Raw genomic sequence first — 16,563 nt, 5'->3', positions numbered from 1 at the left:
GGTCGGGGGGAGGTTTGAGTAGTCACGGGTGCTAGTCCGTGAATGCCACAGGTCTGGGAAATGACGGGCTGGACCAGGTGAGAACAACGGCCTGTTCAGGGACCAGCGCAGAGCAGGAGATAAGGGAAGGGGGTTGGTATATGCCTGAATGAACATCAGTTATGATCACACAGCCTCGGGGTGGGGGTGGGGTGCAGGAAGCTGCCTCCCCCACTGGCCCAGGTCCACTCGTGGGTCCGGCAGCGGTCACCTCATGGAGGAGTCTCTCCTCCACAGAGGCCCTCCCCAAGGAGGTGGCGTTTCAGCTGAGACCTGGGGGAGGAGGTTTCAAGCAGAAGAAACAGCAGGTAGGAACTCGGTTTTTGCCATCAGCTTGACTTTGTTGCTGTGGTTGACTCAGAGGAAGGCAGGCAAGACATCCAGAGGTGATCAGTGTTATCAAACGCCGAGCCTCATGGCCAGCCAGCCAGGTGGCGTGCCAGTGGGAGGCAGAGCGCACTCCCTGGGAGCTGAAAGGCCTGCTGGACCAGCTCTCCAGGGTCTTTAGGAGCAGAGAGAGCTATGGTCGCAGAATAATGCCCCCCACCCCCACCCCCCGCACTATGTTATGTCACATGGCAAAGGGAATGGAAAGTGCAGGTGGTGTTAAGGTTGCTAATCATGTAACTTGGAGATGGGAGATTACGCTGGATTATTCGAGCACCCACATTGAAGAGGGAGAAGCAGGAAGACAGCAGCACAAGAGAGACACAAGAAAGACTCAGTCTCCGGTGCCGGCTTTGAAGACGGGGAAGGGGCCGCTAGCAAGGAAGGCAGGCGGCCTTCCGGAGCTGGAAAACGCAAGGGAACGGATTCCCCCTGCAGCCTCCAGGAAGGAACGCGGCTCTGTTGACACCCGATTGTAGCCCCGTGAGACCGGGTCACAGTCATGACCTCCAGAATTATAAGGTAATAAGAGTGTGTTGTAAGCCACTAAGTTTGTGATGGTTGTTACAGCAGCCAGAGGAAACTCATACCCACCTTGGTACTGGGGAGTGGGGGAAGTGCTAATAAATACCTAAATATATGGAATGGCTTTGGCATTGGGCGCGGGGGAAGAGGCTGGGAGAGTTTTGGGGAGCGTGATAGAAAAAGCCTAGATTGCCTTGAACAAACTATTAATAGAGATATGAATGTCGATAGTTCACTGTTGACTGGGTGGCCAGGCTGTGCAGCCAAGGTTAAAGGGCAGGACAGTGCCACTTTGGGGATAGACCAGTGTATGATTCAAGGTCACTGAGAACAGACAGTTCACACACCTGGCTCTAGTGGTACAGCATGGACTTCCAGCAAAAGAGGAGAGAGAGGCCTGGCCTGTGGCTTAGCTGGTTGGAGCCATGTCCTGTGCACTGAAAGGCTGCTGGTTCGATTCCCAGTCAGGGCACATGCCCAATTTGCGGGCTCTGTCCCCAGGAGAAGGCATACAGGAGGCAGCTGATCAATGATTCTCTCTCATCATTTATGTTTCTATCTCTCCTGTTCTCTTCCACTCTCTTGTGGGAAACAGTTTATTGTCTTCACTATCTGATAAACGTAGACAGAGGAACCCCCCCCCCCCCCCCAAGGCTGGGTGCCTTTGAAGCCCTAGCAAAGGTCAGAGCTAGGCGCCACCTCTGTTTGTGCAGACAGTGGTAGCTGAAACTACTCCCCCATTTATTATTATGTAAATCCTTGCTGATGGGCTAGTCTGCCTGTTGCCAGGGGTCACCTGCCTAAGTGCTATGCTATGGGTGCATCCCAGAATCAATAAAAGCTTGGTGAGGCCTGAGCACGGGTGAAAGTCCTTCCCCTTGAGTTGGACTTGCCCGCCTGGTCCCCCAATATTTCCAATTATCTCTTGTCTTTTCATTTTCATTTGTGTGCGGCTCTGCTTCCAGTTCCTGAACCCTGACCCACGCGGGACGTGGGAAGGAAACACTCAACACTCTCTGAAATCAATAAGAACATATTTTTTAAAAAGGAGAGAGGGCCTGCACAGAGCCTGTCCCTTGCAGTGTGTGGGTCCCCTGCTGTGCAGCTGTGGTGGGCGGGCGGTGTGGCTGCTCGCACTGTGAAGGGACCCTGGCTCCTCCCCAGGGGGCCTGAAGAGCAGAAGGCTGGGTGTGCCTGAGGCCCTTGCCTCACTTGCTTGAAGCAGAGCCCAGGAGCACATTGTCCCAGCCCAGGGCCCATTCTTCTGTGACAAAGCCAGCAGGGCGAGGGACACATGCCTTTCTTTCCTAACAGCCACTCCACTGGCCGAGCCCCAGAAGCAACGAGGGCACCCCAGAGACCACATGGCACTTTGGAGCAGCGACGTAAACCCATGCGCCCCGAGAATCCTTCAGACGTGCGATAGCTGACTATTTAGTCAGGGGCGCGAGCCTCTTCTCCCTTAGCCCGTCAAATAACAAAATGCCAACAGCCAACACAACAGGAGCCCCCCAGTGGGAACGAATCAAAGTTACACCAGAATAGACGTCAGAACGGCAAGACAAAAGTATGGTGTGTGCAGAATGTTGGTAACTGGTTTCTGTGTGCCAGGCGATGAGGTGAACCCCGAACCGTCAGGAGCAGATGGGTGGGAGCAATAAGGACCTCGCGTTCTTTCGCCATGTGCTGCGCCCTCGGGCTGCCACCCACATGCCAACACATTGCGCCCAGGACCCTGGTACGTCTCGCTTTGGTGACTTTGCGTAACGTTCATAATGCGCTGCCCCATTCTTACGTAATTTTCATTATGATCCTTTGATCATTATTCATATCCTTTGATCATAATTTCCTAATTAGCCTGTGATCGTTATTCAGTCGCTCCCTACTTCTCCCTCCTTTTTTCTCAGTAGAGGTAATTCTGAAATGAACACCTTTGTTGAATATGTTACTGACTTGTTTAATGCCGGTAGGTGTACTTGGGAATAATTACGTTGTCTGCCTGTAAAAGTATTTTATTTGCTCTTTCCTCCAAACGGACAATTAGTCCACGTGGGTGAGAGGAAGCACAAAGAACTAACAGGAGACGTGGCTGAGGCCCAGGCAGACTCCCAGTGCTGCTCACGGCTAAGGAGGGACCAGTGGCAGGCACCCCCGTGGTACCTTGGTGGAGGCAAAGACAAATCCATGCTCGTGTGAAACTTATCTTATCAGACGCCCAAGGAAAGTGCGCTCTGGGGAAAGCGGGCAGGGTCCAGAGGCCAAAGGGCAATCAGAACACCCAGGCCCCACGGGGAATCGGCAGGTGCGGAACAGACCCGGGTGTCGCTCCGCTCCGAGGCAGAGCGCACCGCTTCTCACCTGAGCAGCATGGAGGTGCCCAGCCCACCCCGGGAGGGGGTAAGTGTCAGGCTAGGAAAGGCCCCTGTCACTGTCCCGTTCCCACCAGAAGAGGGGACCCGTGGAGGGAGGGGACAGCTTCTGAAACCTACAGCGGAAAGGACAGCACCGGAGATCAGTCAGCTGAATCCTGCACCCCACCCTTCTCCGCAGGCTGGATCCCAGGCCAGCAGGGCTGAGGTCTGCGGGCAGTCATGCAGCTGATGGTGGGGTGGAGTTAGGGGCGCAGTTAGCAGGCAAGCAGAGGGTGGAGCCTGGCCCAGGGCAGTGGCTCTGGACCACTGGTCGCCTGGAGTCCTGGGAAGCACCGCCTCAGGCAGCCGCAGACCTGCCCCAAGTCTGTGCCCCCTGGGCTCTGGGGCAGTTCCCCGGAGCTGCCCCGGGTTCTGAGGTGGCCAGGGAAGTGGGATGTGGTGGCCCCAAGTGAAGGCAAGCCTCAGGCGCTCCAGCCCTCTGTCCCTGGCTCCCTCCACCTGGACACTCCTCCCCCAGGCCCAGGGCCCAGCCACTCAGGGCTCAGCTCCCAGGCCCTCCTCAGAGGCCTGCCCTGACCCTGCTGAACACGCCCCCACTCCCCCCCCCCACCCCCGCCTTCTCCCCTGTTACCCTGTTGGTCCTCATAGCTTTATTGGTATTTGGTGTCTGTACATCCTTTTTCTATTTGGCCTCTCCGCTCCCTAGAATGTAAACTCCAGGAGGTCAGCAGGTGCTGGACCTTTTCCCAAAGTGTCCCCCACTCCATCCCGGGCCAGCGCGTGGTGGAGGCTCAGCTTTGTCTTTAGGGAGGGAATGACTGTGTGCCAGGAACAGGAAACCATGCCATTCACGGTGCCCCCCACGTCTCAGAGCCCTGAGACCCCACCCCCAGCCAGCCACCGCCCCACCTTCCCTGAGCGGGTCCTGGGGTCCCCGACACCTGGCCCAGCTGGTGGGAGCCCACTTCTCAGGTCATGGACCTCATCTCTGCCTCATCTCCGCAGAGGCTGCAGCCCACGCTGGTGCTGGCCACCCTGAGCGCGGGCTTCGGCTCGGCCTTCCAGTACGGCTACAACATCGCCGTGGTCAACACGCCGCACAAGGTGGGCGCCGGGCACGGGGGCTGCCGCCCGCTCCAAGTTCGCTCACCAGTTGCCCAATCTTCTTGGTGACCATGGGGCAATGTCTTCCAGGTCTTGAAGTCATTTTATAACGACACCTACTATGCGCGACACGGGACGTCCATGGACGAGAAGCACATGCTGCTCCTGTGGTCCTGCACCGTGTCCATGTTCCCCCTGGGCGGCCTGCTGGGCTCGCTGATGGTCGGCGGGCTGGTGGACAAGTGCGGCCGGTGAGCGGAGGGCACGGTTCTCACTCGCAGGTCACAGGGGAAACCACGCTGTCTCTGGGTGGTCTGCACGAGGTGGGGGCTTGATATGACCTTGAAAAGCCTCGTCCCCACGGTGCCACAGACCTTATGCCCTGAAGCCAGTCCCCGAGGTTCCCGGACCCCTTCCCTTGTCCTTGCACGGGAGCAGCAGCCCCTCTGTCCCCAACCCCGCGGGCGAGGTACCGCCCTTGAGAGCAAAGTTCTGGAGGCGACTCCCCCTGGTGCCGTGTCAGCACCTGCAGCAGGTGCTCCGTAAGTGCTTGCCGATCGGGTCTGACGCGCGGCCCGGTGACCCAAGGCCCCAGGTGTGACAGCTGCAGCCTCGCCCCTCGGCCTCACCTGGGCTGTTGGTCTGAGGCTGGGGCTCAGACTGAGTCACTCCACGTGCCCGTCCCGTGTCTTTGAGATGCACAGTGGCTCTTTGTCCTTTGCTGGGCTTGCCCGGGCTCCCTAATCTGGGTGCCTAAGCCCAGGAGCTGCAAAGAGGCGCCTCCCCAGATAAGGCAGGTGCCCAGGTCAAGGTCCCCAGGGAGGGAGAGGGAGCCAAGGCCTCGGGGTGAGGCACCGGGATGCCATCTGGCCACATCCCACTCGGAGGAATTCGCAATGACGCTTGGACTCGATACACCGAGACCAGCAGTTTTGGGGTGTGCGTGGAGAACCCTCTAAAGTAAAGAACTTTTAAAGAACTGTAGCCCTTCAGTTCTCATGCATGGGAGAAAATATCAGCGACTGAAAACCAGTTATGCATTACAGCGGGACCCATAGGACCCCTTCTTCTAGGTACTTGATTGGCACTTGCCATATGTTGAGCACATGAATGAGGAAACATTCAGGATGTTGTCCTTATGCCATATCCCAGGCTTTTGTGTAATTCAGACTGCGCTGTTCTCAGCTACACCAGTGGCTGGACTGTTCTAGAAGCCCAGGTTTGGCCTCCTCACCTGGACCCCCCGTCACAGAACCTGGGAGCTCAGTGATGGTCTCCTCGCCCCCTCACCTTGCAGACAAGGACACAGACCGCTCTGGTGGAGCTGGCCTTGTCCCAGTGGGTTCCCAACCGCCCTGAGCAGGAGGGGCTGGGGGAGACCAGGCAGGGGGCGCTGTCCTCTCCAGCCTCGGGGCAGCTGATCCTCGGTTCTCAGTCTGGGCCCCGAGGGCAGCTTTCTCAGAGGAACAGCCGCCCCAGAGAGAAAAGGGGCCTGAGAAACTATCTCACACACCTGGGTGTCTAGCACTGCCTCGTCGGGGATTTCCACTGGACTCTGTGGCTACCCCTCCAGAGGGGTTTCTGTGTTTCTGTTTAAAGATCCCCCCACCCCTGCTCCTGTCATTGTCCTCAAAGGCGGGCAGAGTGTGGGCAAATGTCAGAGGCAGGTGCAGCCAGCAGCCACCCTACAGCTGGGACCTCTCTTCCTGCCTCATCCTCCACTGGTGTCTCCTTTGGTAAAGCCCAACCCAGGTTGGGGGTACGGGCTGTCAAGGGTGCCATTGATGGAAGCCATCCAAGGGCACAGAGCACAGTCTGGGAGGGATGGTCCTGGGGGGCAGGGCAGCATAGTCCCCTCCCTCTCGTTCATAGACTCATGGGCTGGCAGCCTTGTCAGGGATCTGAGAGAGCCTCTAGTCCAGTGGTTCTCAACCTGTGGGTCGCGACCCCTTTGGAAGTAGAACGACCCTTTCACAGGGGTTGCCTAAGACCATCGGAAAACACATATATAACTACATATTGTTTTTGTGATTAATCACTATGCTTTAATTATGTTCAATTTGTAACAATGAAATTGGGGGTCACCACAACATGGTTGAGAACCACTGCTCTAGTCTAACCCGGTGTCCCGCCTGTTGTGGGAATCCCCTGTTCAGCATTCCTGAGGGTCCTCATCTAGTCTGGTCTCTGCCTGAATACCACCAGGGACAGGAAGCTCCCTGCCAGAGGTGGCAGCCACTCCTCGTCCCTTCTCTGCTGTCCGCTCCGGCTGTTAGCACCCCCACCCCCGGCTGTTAGCACCCCCACCCGCCCCTGCTGGCCCCAGACCTTCCTTCCTGGGATTGTGTCTCGGTCCCAGCTTCCCCATCCTTCCCAGCCATCGGTCTTCTTGGGCACATTCCCGCGCCACGGTACCAGCTGCCTGCAGAGTAGGAGTCGTGTCAGGACAGCCTCTGTGCCTCAGCCCCCGCCCTCTGGGCTCTGCTGTCCTTGCAGAAAGGGAACCCTGCTGATCAATAACATCTTCGCCATCGTCCCTGCCATCCTGATGGGAGTCAGCAAAGTGGCCAAGGCTTTTGAGCTGATCATCCTTTCCCGAGTGCTGCTGGGAGTCTGCGCAGGTACGTGGAGCGACTGCTGAAGCCCCAAGGCCACACTCAGGTTCACCCATGGGGGGAAACGTCTGAGGCTGACATGCCCAGCACAGGGGCCGAGGCTGGAAGCCAGGGAGATGAGGGTCCCCCTGGCCCTGCCCGGCCCGTGTCCCTTCTGGGGCACCCTCCTTCTCCTCTCCCAGTCCCTGCGAAGCTCATGCTCTCCCTCCCCCTCACTAACAAAAGCTAACAGGGCTTTAAAAATGCACGTTTGGGTGGTGAGCACACAATAGAGTATGCAGATGTCGTATCATAAGTTTATATGGCGTTATCACCAATGTTACCCCAATATATTTAATTTTAAAACTTTTTTTTAAAACCCTCACTTTTGCCTTGAAGTGTAAGTGACGGAAAGGCTTTACAGGTATTTTCTGAGGAGGATGCCCAGTGTGCACTGAGGGGGAGGGGCTGCGAGCCAAAGAAACAGAGTTTGGGGCCTCGCTCAGCGGGGGAGCCAGCTTCCTCAACCACAGTGGTTTCTTCTGTGTGTGTGTTTTGTGTGTGTCTTTTAAGTGATACAAGTTACCTGTGCTTTAGGAAAATCAGAAAATAGGTCAAAGCAAGAGAATCGTCCCAAAGTCCCACTATCCAGGGCCCCAACTCTGCAACTAGGAAGGAGAGGACATTGGCATCATGCCCTGCAGGTGGCCCCGGGGTTGGAGGATTATGGGAGGGTCCCCTCAGCAGTGCAAACTAAAGCAGCCCACAGGGCCAGTTCCATCTCCCGGCGGGGAGGCGGGGCGTGTAGGGGCGGGGCTTGTGCTGGGAGGCGGGGCTGTGAGGAGAGGCGGGGCTTTCAGGGGCGGGGCTTGTTCTGGGAGGCGGGGCTGTGTGGGGAAGCAGGGTCTTGTGGGGACGTGGCTGTGCAGGGGGCGGGGCTTGTGTCAGGAGGCGTGGCTTGCATGGAACCAGCTGTGCAGGGGGCGGGGCTGTGTGGGGAGGCAGGGTCTTGGGGGGCGGGGCTGTGCAGGGGTGGGGCTGTGCGAGCCACCTGTCAGTGGTGGACACCCAGGAGAAGCTGGGGGACTATGAGATGGAGCTGAATTACCTCCGGGTCCTGGGTCCGGGGGCTGGGACTGCTCTTCTCCCTGATTTTTGTTTTGCTGGAACCAGGCATCTCCTACAGTGCCCTCCCCATGTACCTCGGAGAGCTGGCTCCCAAGAACCTCAGGGGCACTCTGGGAACAATGACCGAGGTTTTTGTCATCGTGGGAGTCTTCCTAGCGCAGATCTTCAGCCTGCAGGCCGTCCTGGGCAATCCTACAGGTACCCAGGCGGTGCACGCCAAGGTCAAAGGGGACGAGGGAGGGGCCTGGGGGTCGTGTGGGGCCGTGGGCGCTGGGTCCAGTCGTTCGCTCAGTTGTGCCCATGTTATTGGTGGATCAAGCCCGTTGAGGCCGAGAGGTGGCCTCTGGGCTGCGCGGTGTGCAGCTTGGTGGACACAGGTGACCTTGATGAGGACAGTGGTGGTGAGTGATGGGGACAAATTGTGCTTGGGACTGGGAGGAGAGGACTGGGACCAGAGGCACACGCGCTCTTGGGGGTTCTGCTGGTGAAGGGGAGAGCTGGCGGGCCGCTGGATGGGGGAGTGAGCGGGAGGGGATGTTGTCCCCTGGGAAGAACAACAGCGCGTACTTGGCTGCTCACTGGCCCAGAAGCGGGAAGGCGGTGGGACCAGCTGCACGGGGCTGGCCATGGTCGCTGTCTGTGGGTGGGCATGGCCCTTGTAGACGTTTTCTGCTGGTTCCTTCCATCTTCTCAGTGGAAGAGGAGGCAGGGCCATTGCCTGAGAGTGGGTGGGAGGGGGTGGGGATGGTGGGAAGTTCAGCGAGGGAGAGGGGGGGACCGCGTCTAGGCCGCGGGTGCAGTGGGGTCTGGTTTTGGTTTTCATGTTACACATTTCCCAGTCACGCATTCCTTAGTGGGTGGACTTACGTCCCTGTATTCCCCACGGTCCCTTGGAGGGACTCGGAGCGCAGGAGGTGCTCAGTGAAAGGTCTTTAGTATCAGCGATTCCCAGGCTGCCCGAGCAGCTGAACACTCGTCACAGGAAGGGCCCTGAGTGGAGGCCACGCTGGCCGGCGGCTGCCCAGAGCCACCTGTACGCCTGGCTCGTGCAGTCTCTTGCAGCCCTCACCACCCTTGATGTGGTACTTTGTCATCATCATCATCATCATCGTATCGTAATCTTTACTGATGAGAAACCCGAGGCTTGGGGAAGTGAAATAACTCCCAGTTCCCACCATCACTCAGGGTTACTTGAGTCTCAGCACCGCCGCCTAACACAAACCTTCAGAAGGAGCTCAGATAGCCACTGGGCCCATCCCCGCTGGCCTAGCCTCCAGGGAGGTAGACTTATAAAATTAGAAACAACACCTGCCGTTGTTTTCTCTGGGCTCACGCGTTTAAGTCAAATACTGTTCCTGAGAAAAGCAATGCTCCTCCTGCAGAAGGAACCCATGCCATTTCTCTTTAAAATTACCATTCTTTCCTCCATTGGTAAACGTGGAGCCCCTGTGTGGGTGGGTCGTGGGCAGCCACCTGGTGGCAGGAACTAGGTCCCTGCTGGCCTTGGCTCTCACCAAGGGCTGGAAGGTCGTGGGCGACTGACCTTGTAACAGGAGAGTCAGGCCCTGGGGAAGGTCGGCTGGAGGGCGCCAGAGCCCCAGGGACCCTGCGGGTCAGTGTCAAGTTCTGGGTGGTGGTCCCTTGCAGGCTGGCCCGTGCTCTTGGCACTCACGGGGGTCCCGGCGCTGCTGCAGCTCCTGTCTCTGCCCTTCTTCCCCGAGAGCCCGCGCTACACCCTCATCCAGAGAGGAGACAAGGACACGGCTCGACAAGGTACCGGGATGCAGGCTGCTGGCCGCCTCCCACACCCGCCAGAACGTCCCTCCATGGCACCCAGCGCTTGGGACAGGCGGTGGCCAGCGGGGAGAGGGGCCCCAGTGAGCAGGCGCCGGTGGGCTAGGAGGAGTCCGGGCAGCTCTGGGGTGAGGTCCAGGGGGGAGCACGGACAAGGTCAGAGCCATGGCTGACCCGTGTTGGCTTGAGAGCCTGACCAGCGTGGGATGTGGTTGGGGCTGGGGACACCATCACATGGTTGGGTCCTGGTTGGGGTCATGAGCACTCCGCACTGGGAGAATGGGGAGCCGGTGGCCAGAGGTGGGCTGAGCAGGTGGGCGGCTGCCCTCCTCCCCGAGCACAGGTGAGTGCAGTCAGCCACGGGGGCTGCTCCGCTCCCCGCAGCTCTGAGGAAGCTGAGGGGCTGGGCCGATGTGGAGGACGAGATCGAAGAGATGCGCGTGGAGGACCAGGCCGAGAGGGCCGAGGGCCGCCTGTCCGTGCTCAACCTGTTCACCTTCCGGCCCCTGCGGTGGCAGCTCATCTCCATCATCGTGCTCATGGCCGGCCAGCAGCTTTCCGGGATCAACGCGGTACATGGGGCCTCGCGGGGCGCGTGTGTGCCCGGCAGCCGTGTGGGCAGGGGATGGAGGGGTACAGGGGGGCTGAGATGAGTGATCGGCCCTGCAGGCCTGGCCAGGTTCTCCCTCAGAACTTCTGGTCCATTCGAAAGCCACTGGATTCAATCAGACGGGCTGCATCCCAGTCTCCTAACGCCACGTCCCAGCTCTTTTCCCAGCTGCCTCCCTCCTGTCCAAGGGCCCCTGGGCCTCCCAAACTGTTTGCTGTAGAGTCAGGAAAGGCAGGCCAGTGGCCGACCCCGTGGGCCGGTCCTCACAGCCCTGGGCTTCTGTTTCAGATCAACTACTACGCAGACATGATCTACGCATCCGCCGGCATATCGGCCGCTCACTCGCAGTATGTAACCGTGGGCGCCGGCGTGGTCAACATAGTCATGACCGGCGTTTCGGTGAGCGACCGGGAATACCCTTTCCCCCGGGGCGGGGGGGCGGCAGGTGCCCCGCAGGCAGACAGGGACCCCACCGAGCCCACTGAGGTGCTGGTGACACCGGTCCCAGGTCACTGAGGGACACAGACTTTGGGATACGCGTGCGCACATGTTTCTTCCTTTGTCAAATGGTTACAGCGATGGCAATGCCCAGGACGCTGGTGTGGGTCCCGGGCACAGAGACGAAGCTGGCCTTCTCCCTCTAGCCGGCACGCGGTGGTGGGCCGCTCCTGTGGGCCTCGCTGGACGGCGGGGACAGTCCCACCTGCAGGCCCGGAAGTGACCGTAGAGGGCCCACCACCGAGTTGGCCTCGGTGTGGCCCCGGTGCTGGCGCTGGCGGTAGGGATGCGGTAGAACTGGAAATGCCTTAGAACTCGGAGAGAGGAAGGAAGGCCAGCCAGGGCAGCGGGGCCCAAGTTGGGAACATCCGAGAGGGTTCGGTTCGGGCTGAGAGAGAGGTGCGTGTCCCGGAAGTGGAGGAGGACGTGCGTGGGGTGACTGGGGCTCGAGTCGGGAGGTCAGACCCTGGCTGCTCACTGCCTGAATTGGAGCAGCAGGTGACAGGAGGGGCCATTGTAAAACGTAGGATTTATTATCGTTCAGGCAGGGGGCGGCCGGCATAGCAGTAGGTGATTGCCATTGGAAAGACAGTCTGTCACTCCTAGTTCCAAACTGTGTGAGGAGGGAGGGGCAGGCCAGGTCACTCAGGGCCACGCGGGGAGGCACCAGGGTCAGCCGGGAGGCGGAGGGAGCAGGGGAAGGCGGGCAAGAGCCTGCATTGTGGTTTCTGTGGGACCACGGGGTGAGCAGGCTCAGGCCCGGCCCGTGTGAACAGTTTCAGGGGTTCTGGGACACAGGGGCTGCCCGGGTTGTCTGGTACCTGCCCTGGGTGATCAGGACAGGGGGACAGCAGCCCTGGGTGTGAGCACCCCCTGGAGGAGGAGGTCGGAGGTGCGGGCTCTGGATGGGTTAGTTTCACATGAAAGGCACATTCAGGGGCGATGTTGGCTCTCTAGAAACTGGCCAACCAACGTAGGAACAGTCCTTCCAGGGGTCAGCAGGGCCCCAAGATGGCAAAGCATCAAATGCAGAAACTAGAAAATGTAGAAGGGGTGGTGGGCCAAGAGTTCCAGGCGCCCTGGGCCTGGAGGCTCCTCACTCCCTCCCTCCCCACAGGCCGGCACCGTGGAGTGGCTGGGCAGACGGCTCCTCCTGCTGGTCGGCTATGGCATCTGCGGCTCGGCCTGCCTGGTGCTGACGCTGGCGCTCCTCTTCCAGGTCTGGTTCCTTTCTGGGCACCCGGCACCCCCTCCCCACCCTCAGGACCCAGAGCCGCAGGCGGGTGGGAGGTCCCCGTAACAGACCGGCTCCAATAGACCAGGGTGGGTCTCAGCTGGTCTGGCTCCACACGCCTTCAATGCAAGTATTGTGTGTTGTTGTTGTTTTTGTTTGTTTTGTTTTTTTAATCCTCGCCCGAGGAGATTTTCCCATTGATTTTCTAGAGACAGTGGAAGAGAGTGGTGACACAGTGACCTGTGCAGCTGGGTCGGTTGAAGTCTGTTCCCCTGGTTTTGTGCCAGTCATTGTCCTGGCTGTGGGGAGATGGCCCACCCGCTCTCCTGGTCACCGGGCTTCTAGAAGGGTCCTCTCAGCGAGCATGGAGTCCTGGCCCCAGCGCCATCCTGCTGATTGTCTCACCTGGGCTGTTGCTCGACCCCCCAGGGCCCCAGGGCCCTCCTGGTCCGAGTTCAGGCTCCACATCTCTAGGATTGAAACAATAATGTCTCGCTCACAGGCGTGTCATGGGGATTAATGGTTAACGTTGTGACGGGTGGAGAGTGAGTGAGCTCATGGCAGGCAGGTAGGGCTGGAGGGAGCCTCTGGGAGCTGGAAAGCTGGCCAGCCCCTGGTTTCATCTTCCTCCCGCTCTTGCCCACGCACCCTTGAGGCCCTCCCACGTGGGTGAGCAGAAATCCAGGCTCCTCCCTGTGGCGGGAAGGCGCCTGGTGTGGTGGACTCACCTGCCCTGAGCTCTCCAAGGCCGCAGGCGGGTGGGAGGTCCCCGTAACAGACCGGCACCGACAGCCCTGCTCTCCCACAGAGCACAGTCCATGGGCTGTCCTACCTCGGCGTCATCTGCGTCTTCTCCTACATCGCGGGACATTCCATTGGGCCCAGTGAGTACCCGCACCCCCTAGCCCTCCACAGATAGAGCCCTAGCTGGTTTGGCTCAGTAGATAGAGCATCAGCCTGCGGACTGAAGGGTCCCAGGTTCAATTCTGGTCAAGGGCACATGCCCGGTTGCAGGCTCGATTCTCTATTGGAGGGCAGGCAGGAGGCAGCGATCAATGATTCTCTCTCATCATTGATGTTTCTCTCTCTCTCCCTTTCCCTTCCTCTCTGAAATTAATAAAAAAATATATTTTTTTAAAACCATAGATAGATATACAGTAAATAAGCAGATATACAGTGTACCTGTGGTGGTGAAACTTTATAAGGGATGATGATTAGGAAAAAATGGGTTTATAGATTGTAGACAAGTCTCCTTAATGACAAAAGGTGGAGAAACAGACCCCAGGCAAGGTGCCTGCAGCAGGGGCCTGCCATTCCCCAGAACTACCACAGGGGGACAGCACTTCCCAGGCACAAGCACTTTTTGAGCTCTGCTCCCCTTCATTGAGAATTTCAAAATGACACCAACACTGGGGAGAGTGGACTCGGTGTGACCTCGAGGACCCCGAGGGAGGTTGTCCCCCCCGCCCCGCGCCACTGCAGCCCTGGTGCGCCCGGAGGAGCCAGCGGGGCAGGAAGCAGGGCTCTGGCTAGAGATGCAGGCTCCTCCCTGGCCATCTAGGACCCCGGAGGCCTGGGGCCTACAGTTCCATCGTGTTTGCCTGATCAGAGGGGCTGGGGCTGGGCGAGGGCCCCCCCGAGCCCGCTGCGCCCCACTGGCCCTGTGCTCTCTGCCCTCGAGGTCCCGTCCCCTCTGTGGTGAGGACCGAGATCTTCCTGCAGTCCTCCCGGCCGGCCGCCTTCATGGTGGACGGGGCTGTGCACTGGCTCACCAACTTCATCGTGGGCTTCATGTTCCCGTCCGTCCAGGTGAGCAGGGCGTGGGCGGGAAGCATGGTGGGTGGCCCCTTGCCCCCTCCCTGCCCCACCCTGCCCACCCCGAGGCAGAGAGCCTTCAGGAACCAAGCACAGGTTCCTTCCACTAAGAGCATCAGCTATTTCAGCATACGTGGTACCTTATTGGACAAACTTATTGGTCAACACAAAACTGGCCACCGAGAACTCCCGGGTGGCGCCCCGAGGCCTCCCCAGGAGCGCCCCTGTCCTTTCTCCCTCCGTTCCCTCCTGTTTTCTTGTCTCTGCCCAGGAGGCCATCGGGGCCTACAGTTTCATCATCTTTGCCGGAATCTGCCTCCTCACTGCTGTTTACATCTACGTGGTGATTCCTGAGACCAAGGGCCAGACATTTGTGGAGATAAACCGAATTTTTGCCAAGAGAAACGGAGTGGAGATTCCAGAGCTGCGAGAAGAAACCACGGGTGTTGAGCCTCACGTGTCTCCGCCCACGCAGGAAACTTTCTTCTGATGGCTCTGCAGGTGCCACGTCACAGTCGGAGGCCAGTCTCCGAGAAAGGGGCTCCCCCAGGCCTCACGAGAGGGTCACAGCTCTGAGCTTTCTGCGCCCCCAGTGGCAACTGGAAGGCTTTGGAAAGATCAGTCCCTGGCTTGGTGGAAGACGTGGTTAGCTTCCAGCCGTAATTACCGGGTGGTGTGACTCCGGAGAATGGGCAGGCCCTCAGCATTGATTGGCAGGACTCAGTGCTCTGACTATGGATGTAGGGGTCAGAGACTCATGGAATGCTGCATGGATGTACTTTTATAAAGTAAAATGTTTCAAGTTCAGCTATTCATAGGGAGGGCTGAATTCCAATCAATGTATTGGCTAGAGAATGAAAGGAACTAGAGGCCAAGGCTCTGGATTCCACTGCCTTCCGGGCAGCTTCCATTCACGCTCCGTGCCGTGGCTTGCCACGTATTCTGGTCAGCGTCACAGCCTGCCGGGGCAGCTGGGCAAGAGAGGTAACAGGTGTTCTTGGGCCTGTTTAGAGAAACCCCCTCTCTGGGTGGGTCAGTTGACCTCTGCCTTGGAAACAGGAGAGCACTGTATCGAAAGATACAAAGTACCAAAGCTCACTCAGTAGGAAATAGGCAGCCTGTGTAGTCCTACATCCACTAAAGAAATGGAATCTGTGGCTAAAAACCTTCCCACAAAGAAAACCCCGGGCCCAAATGGGTTCACTGGTGAATTCTACCAAACATTTAAGGAAGAAATAATACCAATTTGACACAAAGTCTTCCAGAAAATTAAAGAGGAAGGAATACTTCTGAATTCATTGTATGAAGAAGTCATCATTATTCTGATTCCAAAGCCAAACTAACGATGTTACAGGAAAACTACAGATTAACACCCCTCATGAACATAGATACAAAAATTATTAACCAGATTTTAGCAAATAGAACACAACAATATAAGGATAATAATATATCCTGACCAAGTGGGGCTTATTCTAGGAATGCAAGGTTGGCTTAATCCTCCACAAATTTATCTATAGATTCAACACAATTAGAACCAAAATTGCAGCAGGCCTTTTTTGGGCAGGGAGGGTAGAAATTGACAAGCCCATTCTACAATTTATGTGGAAATGCAAAAAAAAACCCTAAAGTAACCAAACCAACTTTGAGAAAGATGAAGTTGGAGGACTTATTACCTCATGTCAACACTCATATAAAACTACAGGTATCAAAACAGTATGGTTGGTATAGCAGGTAGATCAATGAAGTATAAGAAAGAATCCAGAAATAAACCTCCACATCCAGAGATAACTGATTTTTGTCTAAAGCAATCTGAATGGTGACAGGTTAGTATTTCCAACAAATGCACTGGGCTAATTATATCCATATGTGGGGAAAAAGAACTTTATCTATACCTTACATTAACACAAAATGGATCACAAGCCTAAATTAAGACTTAATAAAACTTCTAGAATAGAACATAGGAGATAAATATTTGTGAGCTTGGATTACACAAAAACAACACCAAAAGCACAATCCACAAAATAAAATATTGCTAAATTGGACTTGGATACAATTAAGAACTGCTATTTGTAAGACACTCTTATGAATATGAAAAGACAACCACAGACTGACACATACATATGCAAACCTCATATCTGAGAAAGACGTGTATCTAAATGTATAAATGTGTAATGAATAAAGAGCTCTCAGAGCTCAAATAAGGAAACAACCAATTCAAGCTTAAAAATGGGCAAAAGAGTGGAATAGCTACTTCACCAAAGAAGACACAGGATGGTAAATAAGCACATGAAAAGATGCTCCATATTATTAGTAATTAGGGAAATGCAAATTAAAACCATGATAAGATACCACTACACACCTGTTAGAGTGCCTAACGTTAAAAAGACTCCATCAAGTGTTGACAAGGATGTGGAGAAAGTAGAACTCTTGTATTCTGCTGGCAGGAATGTAAAATGGTGCAGC

At 56.9% G+C, this 16,563-nt stretch overlaps 1 protein-coding gene across 1 annotated transcript; it reads left to right on the top strand.

Annotated features, from left to right (window-relative positions):
- Positions 1-3,318: 3,318 nt before the first annotated feature.
- Positions 3,319-15,743, top strand: SLC2A7 (solute carrier family 2 member 7). Its single transcript, XM_036353066.1, has 12 exons — positions 3,319-3,348; positions 4,329-4,427; positions 4,518-4,678; positions 6,924-7,048; positions 8,195-8,347; positions 9,797-9,922; positions 10,328-10,515; positions 10,842-10,952; positions 12,169-12,270; positions 13,094-13,169; positions 13,967-14,094; positions 14,372-15,743. The coding sequence occupies exons 1-12, from the start codon at positions 3,319-3,321 to the stop codon at positions 14,588-14,590; spliced, it is 1,518 nt and encodes a 505-aa protein (XP_036208959.1). The 3' UTR covers positions 14,591-15,743.
- The last annotated feature ends 820 nt before the right edge of the window (positions 15,744-16,563 follow it).

The sequence above is a fragment of the Myotis myotis genome, unplaced genomic scaffold (genome assembly GCF_014108235.1).
Source record: "Myotis myotis isolate mMyoMyo1 unplaced genomic scaffold, mMyoMyo1.p scaffold_m19_p_2, whole genome shotgun sequence".
Classification (NCBI taxonomy): domain Eukaryota; kingdom Metazoa; phylum Chordata; class Mammalia; order Chiroptera; family Vespertilionidae; genus Myotis; species Myotis myotis.
The sequence above is the reverse complement of the archived record's forward strand: the minus strand, read 5'-3'. Positions and strand labels throughout refer to the sequence as shown.

Bases quoted from the DNA above. Each gene is read 5' to 3' on its own strand.
- SLC2A7 (XM_036353066.1), top strand. From the start codon at position 3,319: ATGGAGGTGCCCAGCCCACCCCGGGAGGGG. The intron at 3,349-4,328 runs GTAAGTGTCAGG...TCATCTCCGCAG, and splicing joins CCAGCCCACCCCGGGAGGGG to AGGCTGCAGCCCACGCTGGT. The intron at 10,516-10,841 runs GTACATGGGGCC...CTTCTGTTTCAG, and splicing joins AGCTTTCCGGGATCAACGCG to ATCAACTACTACGCAGACAT.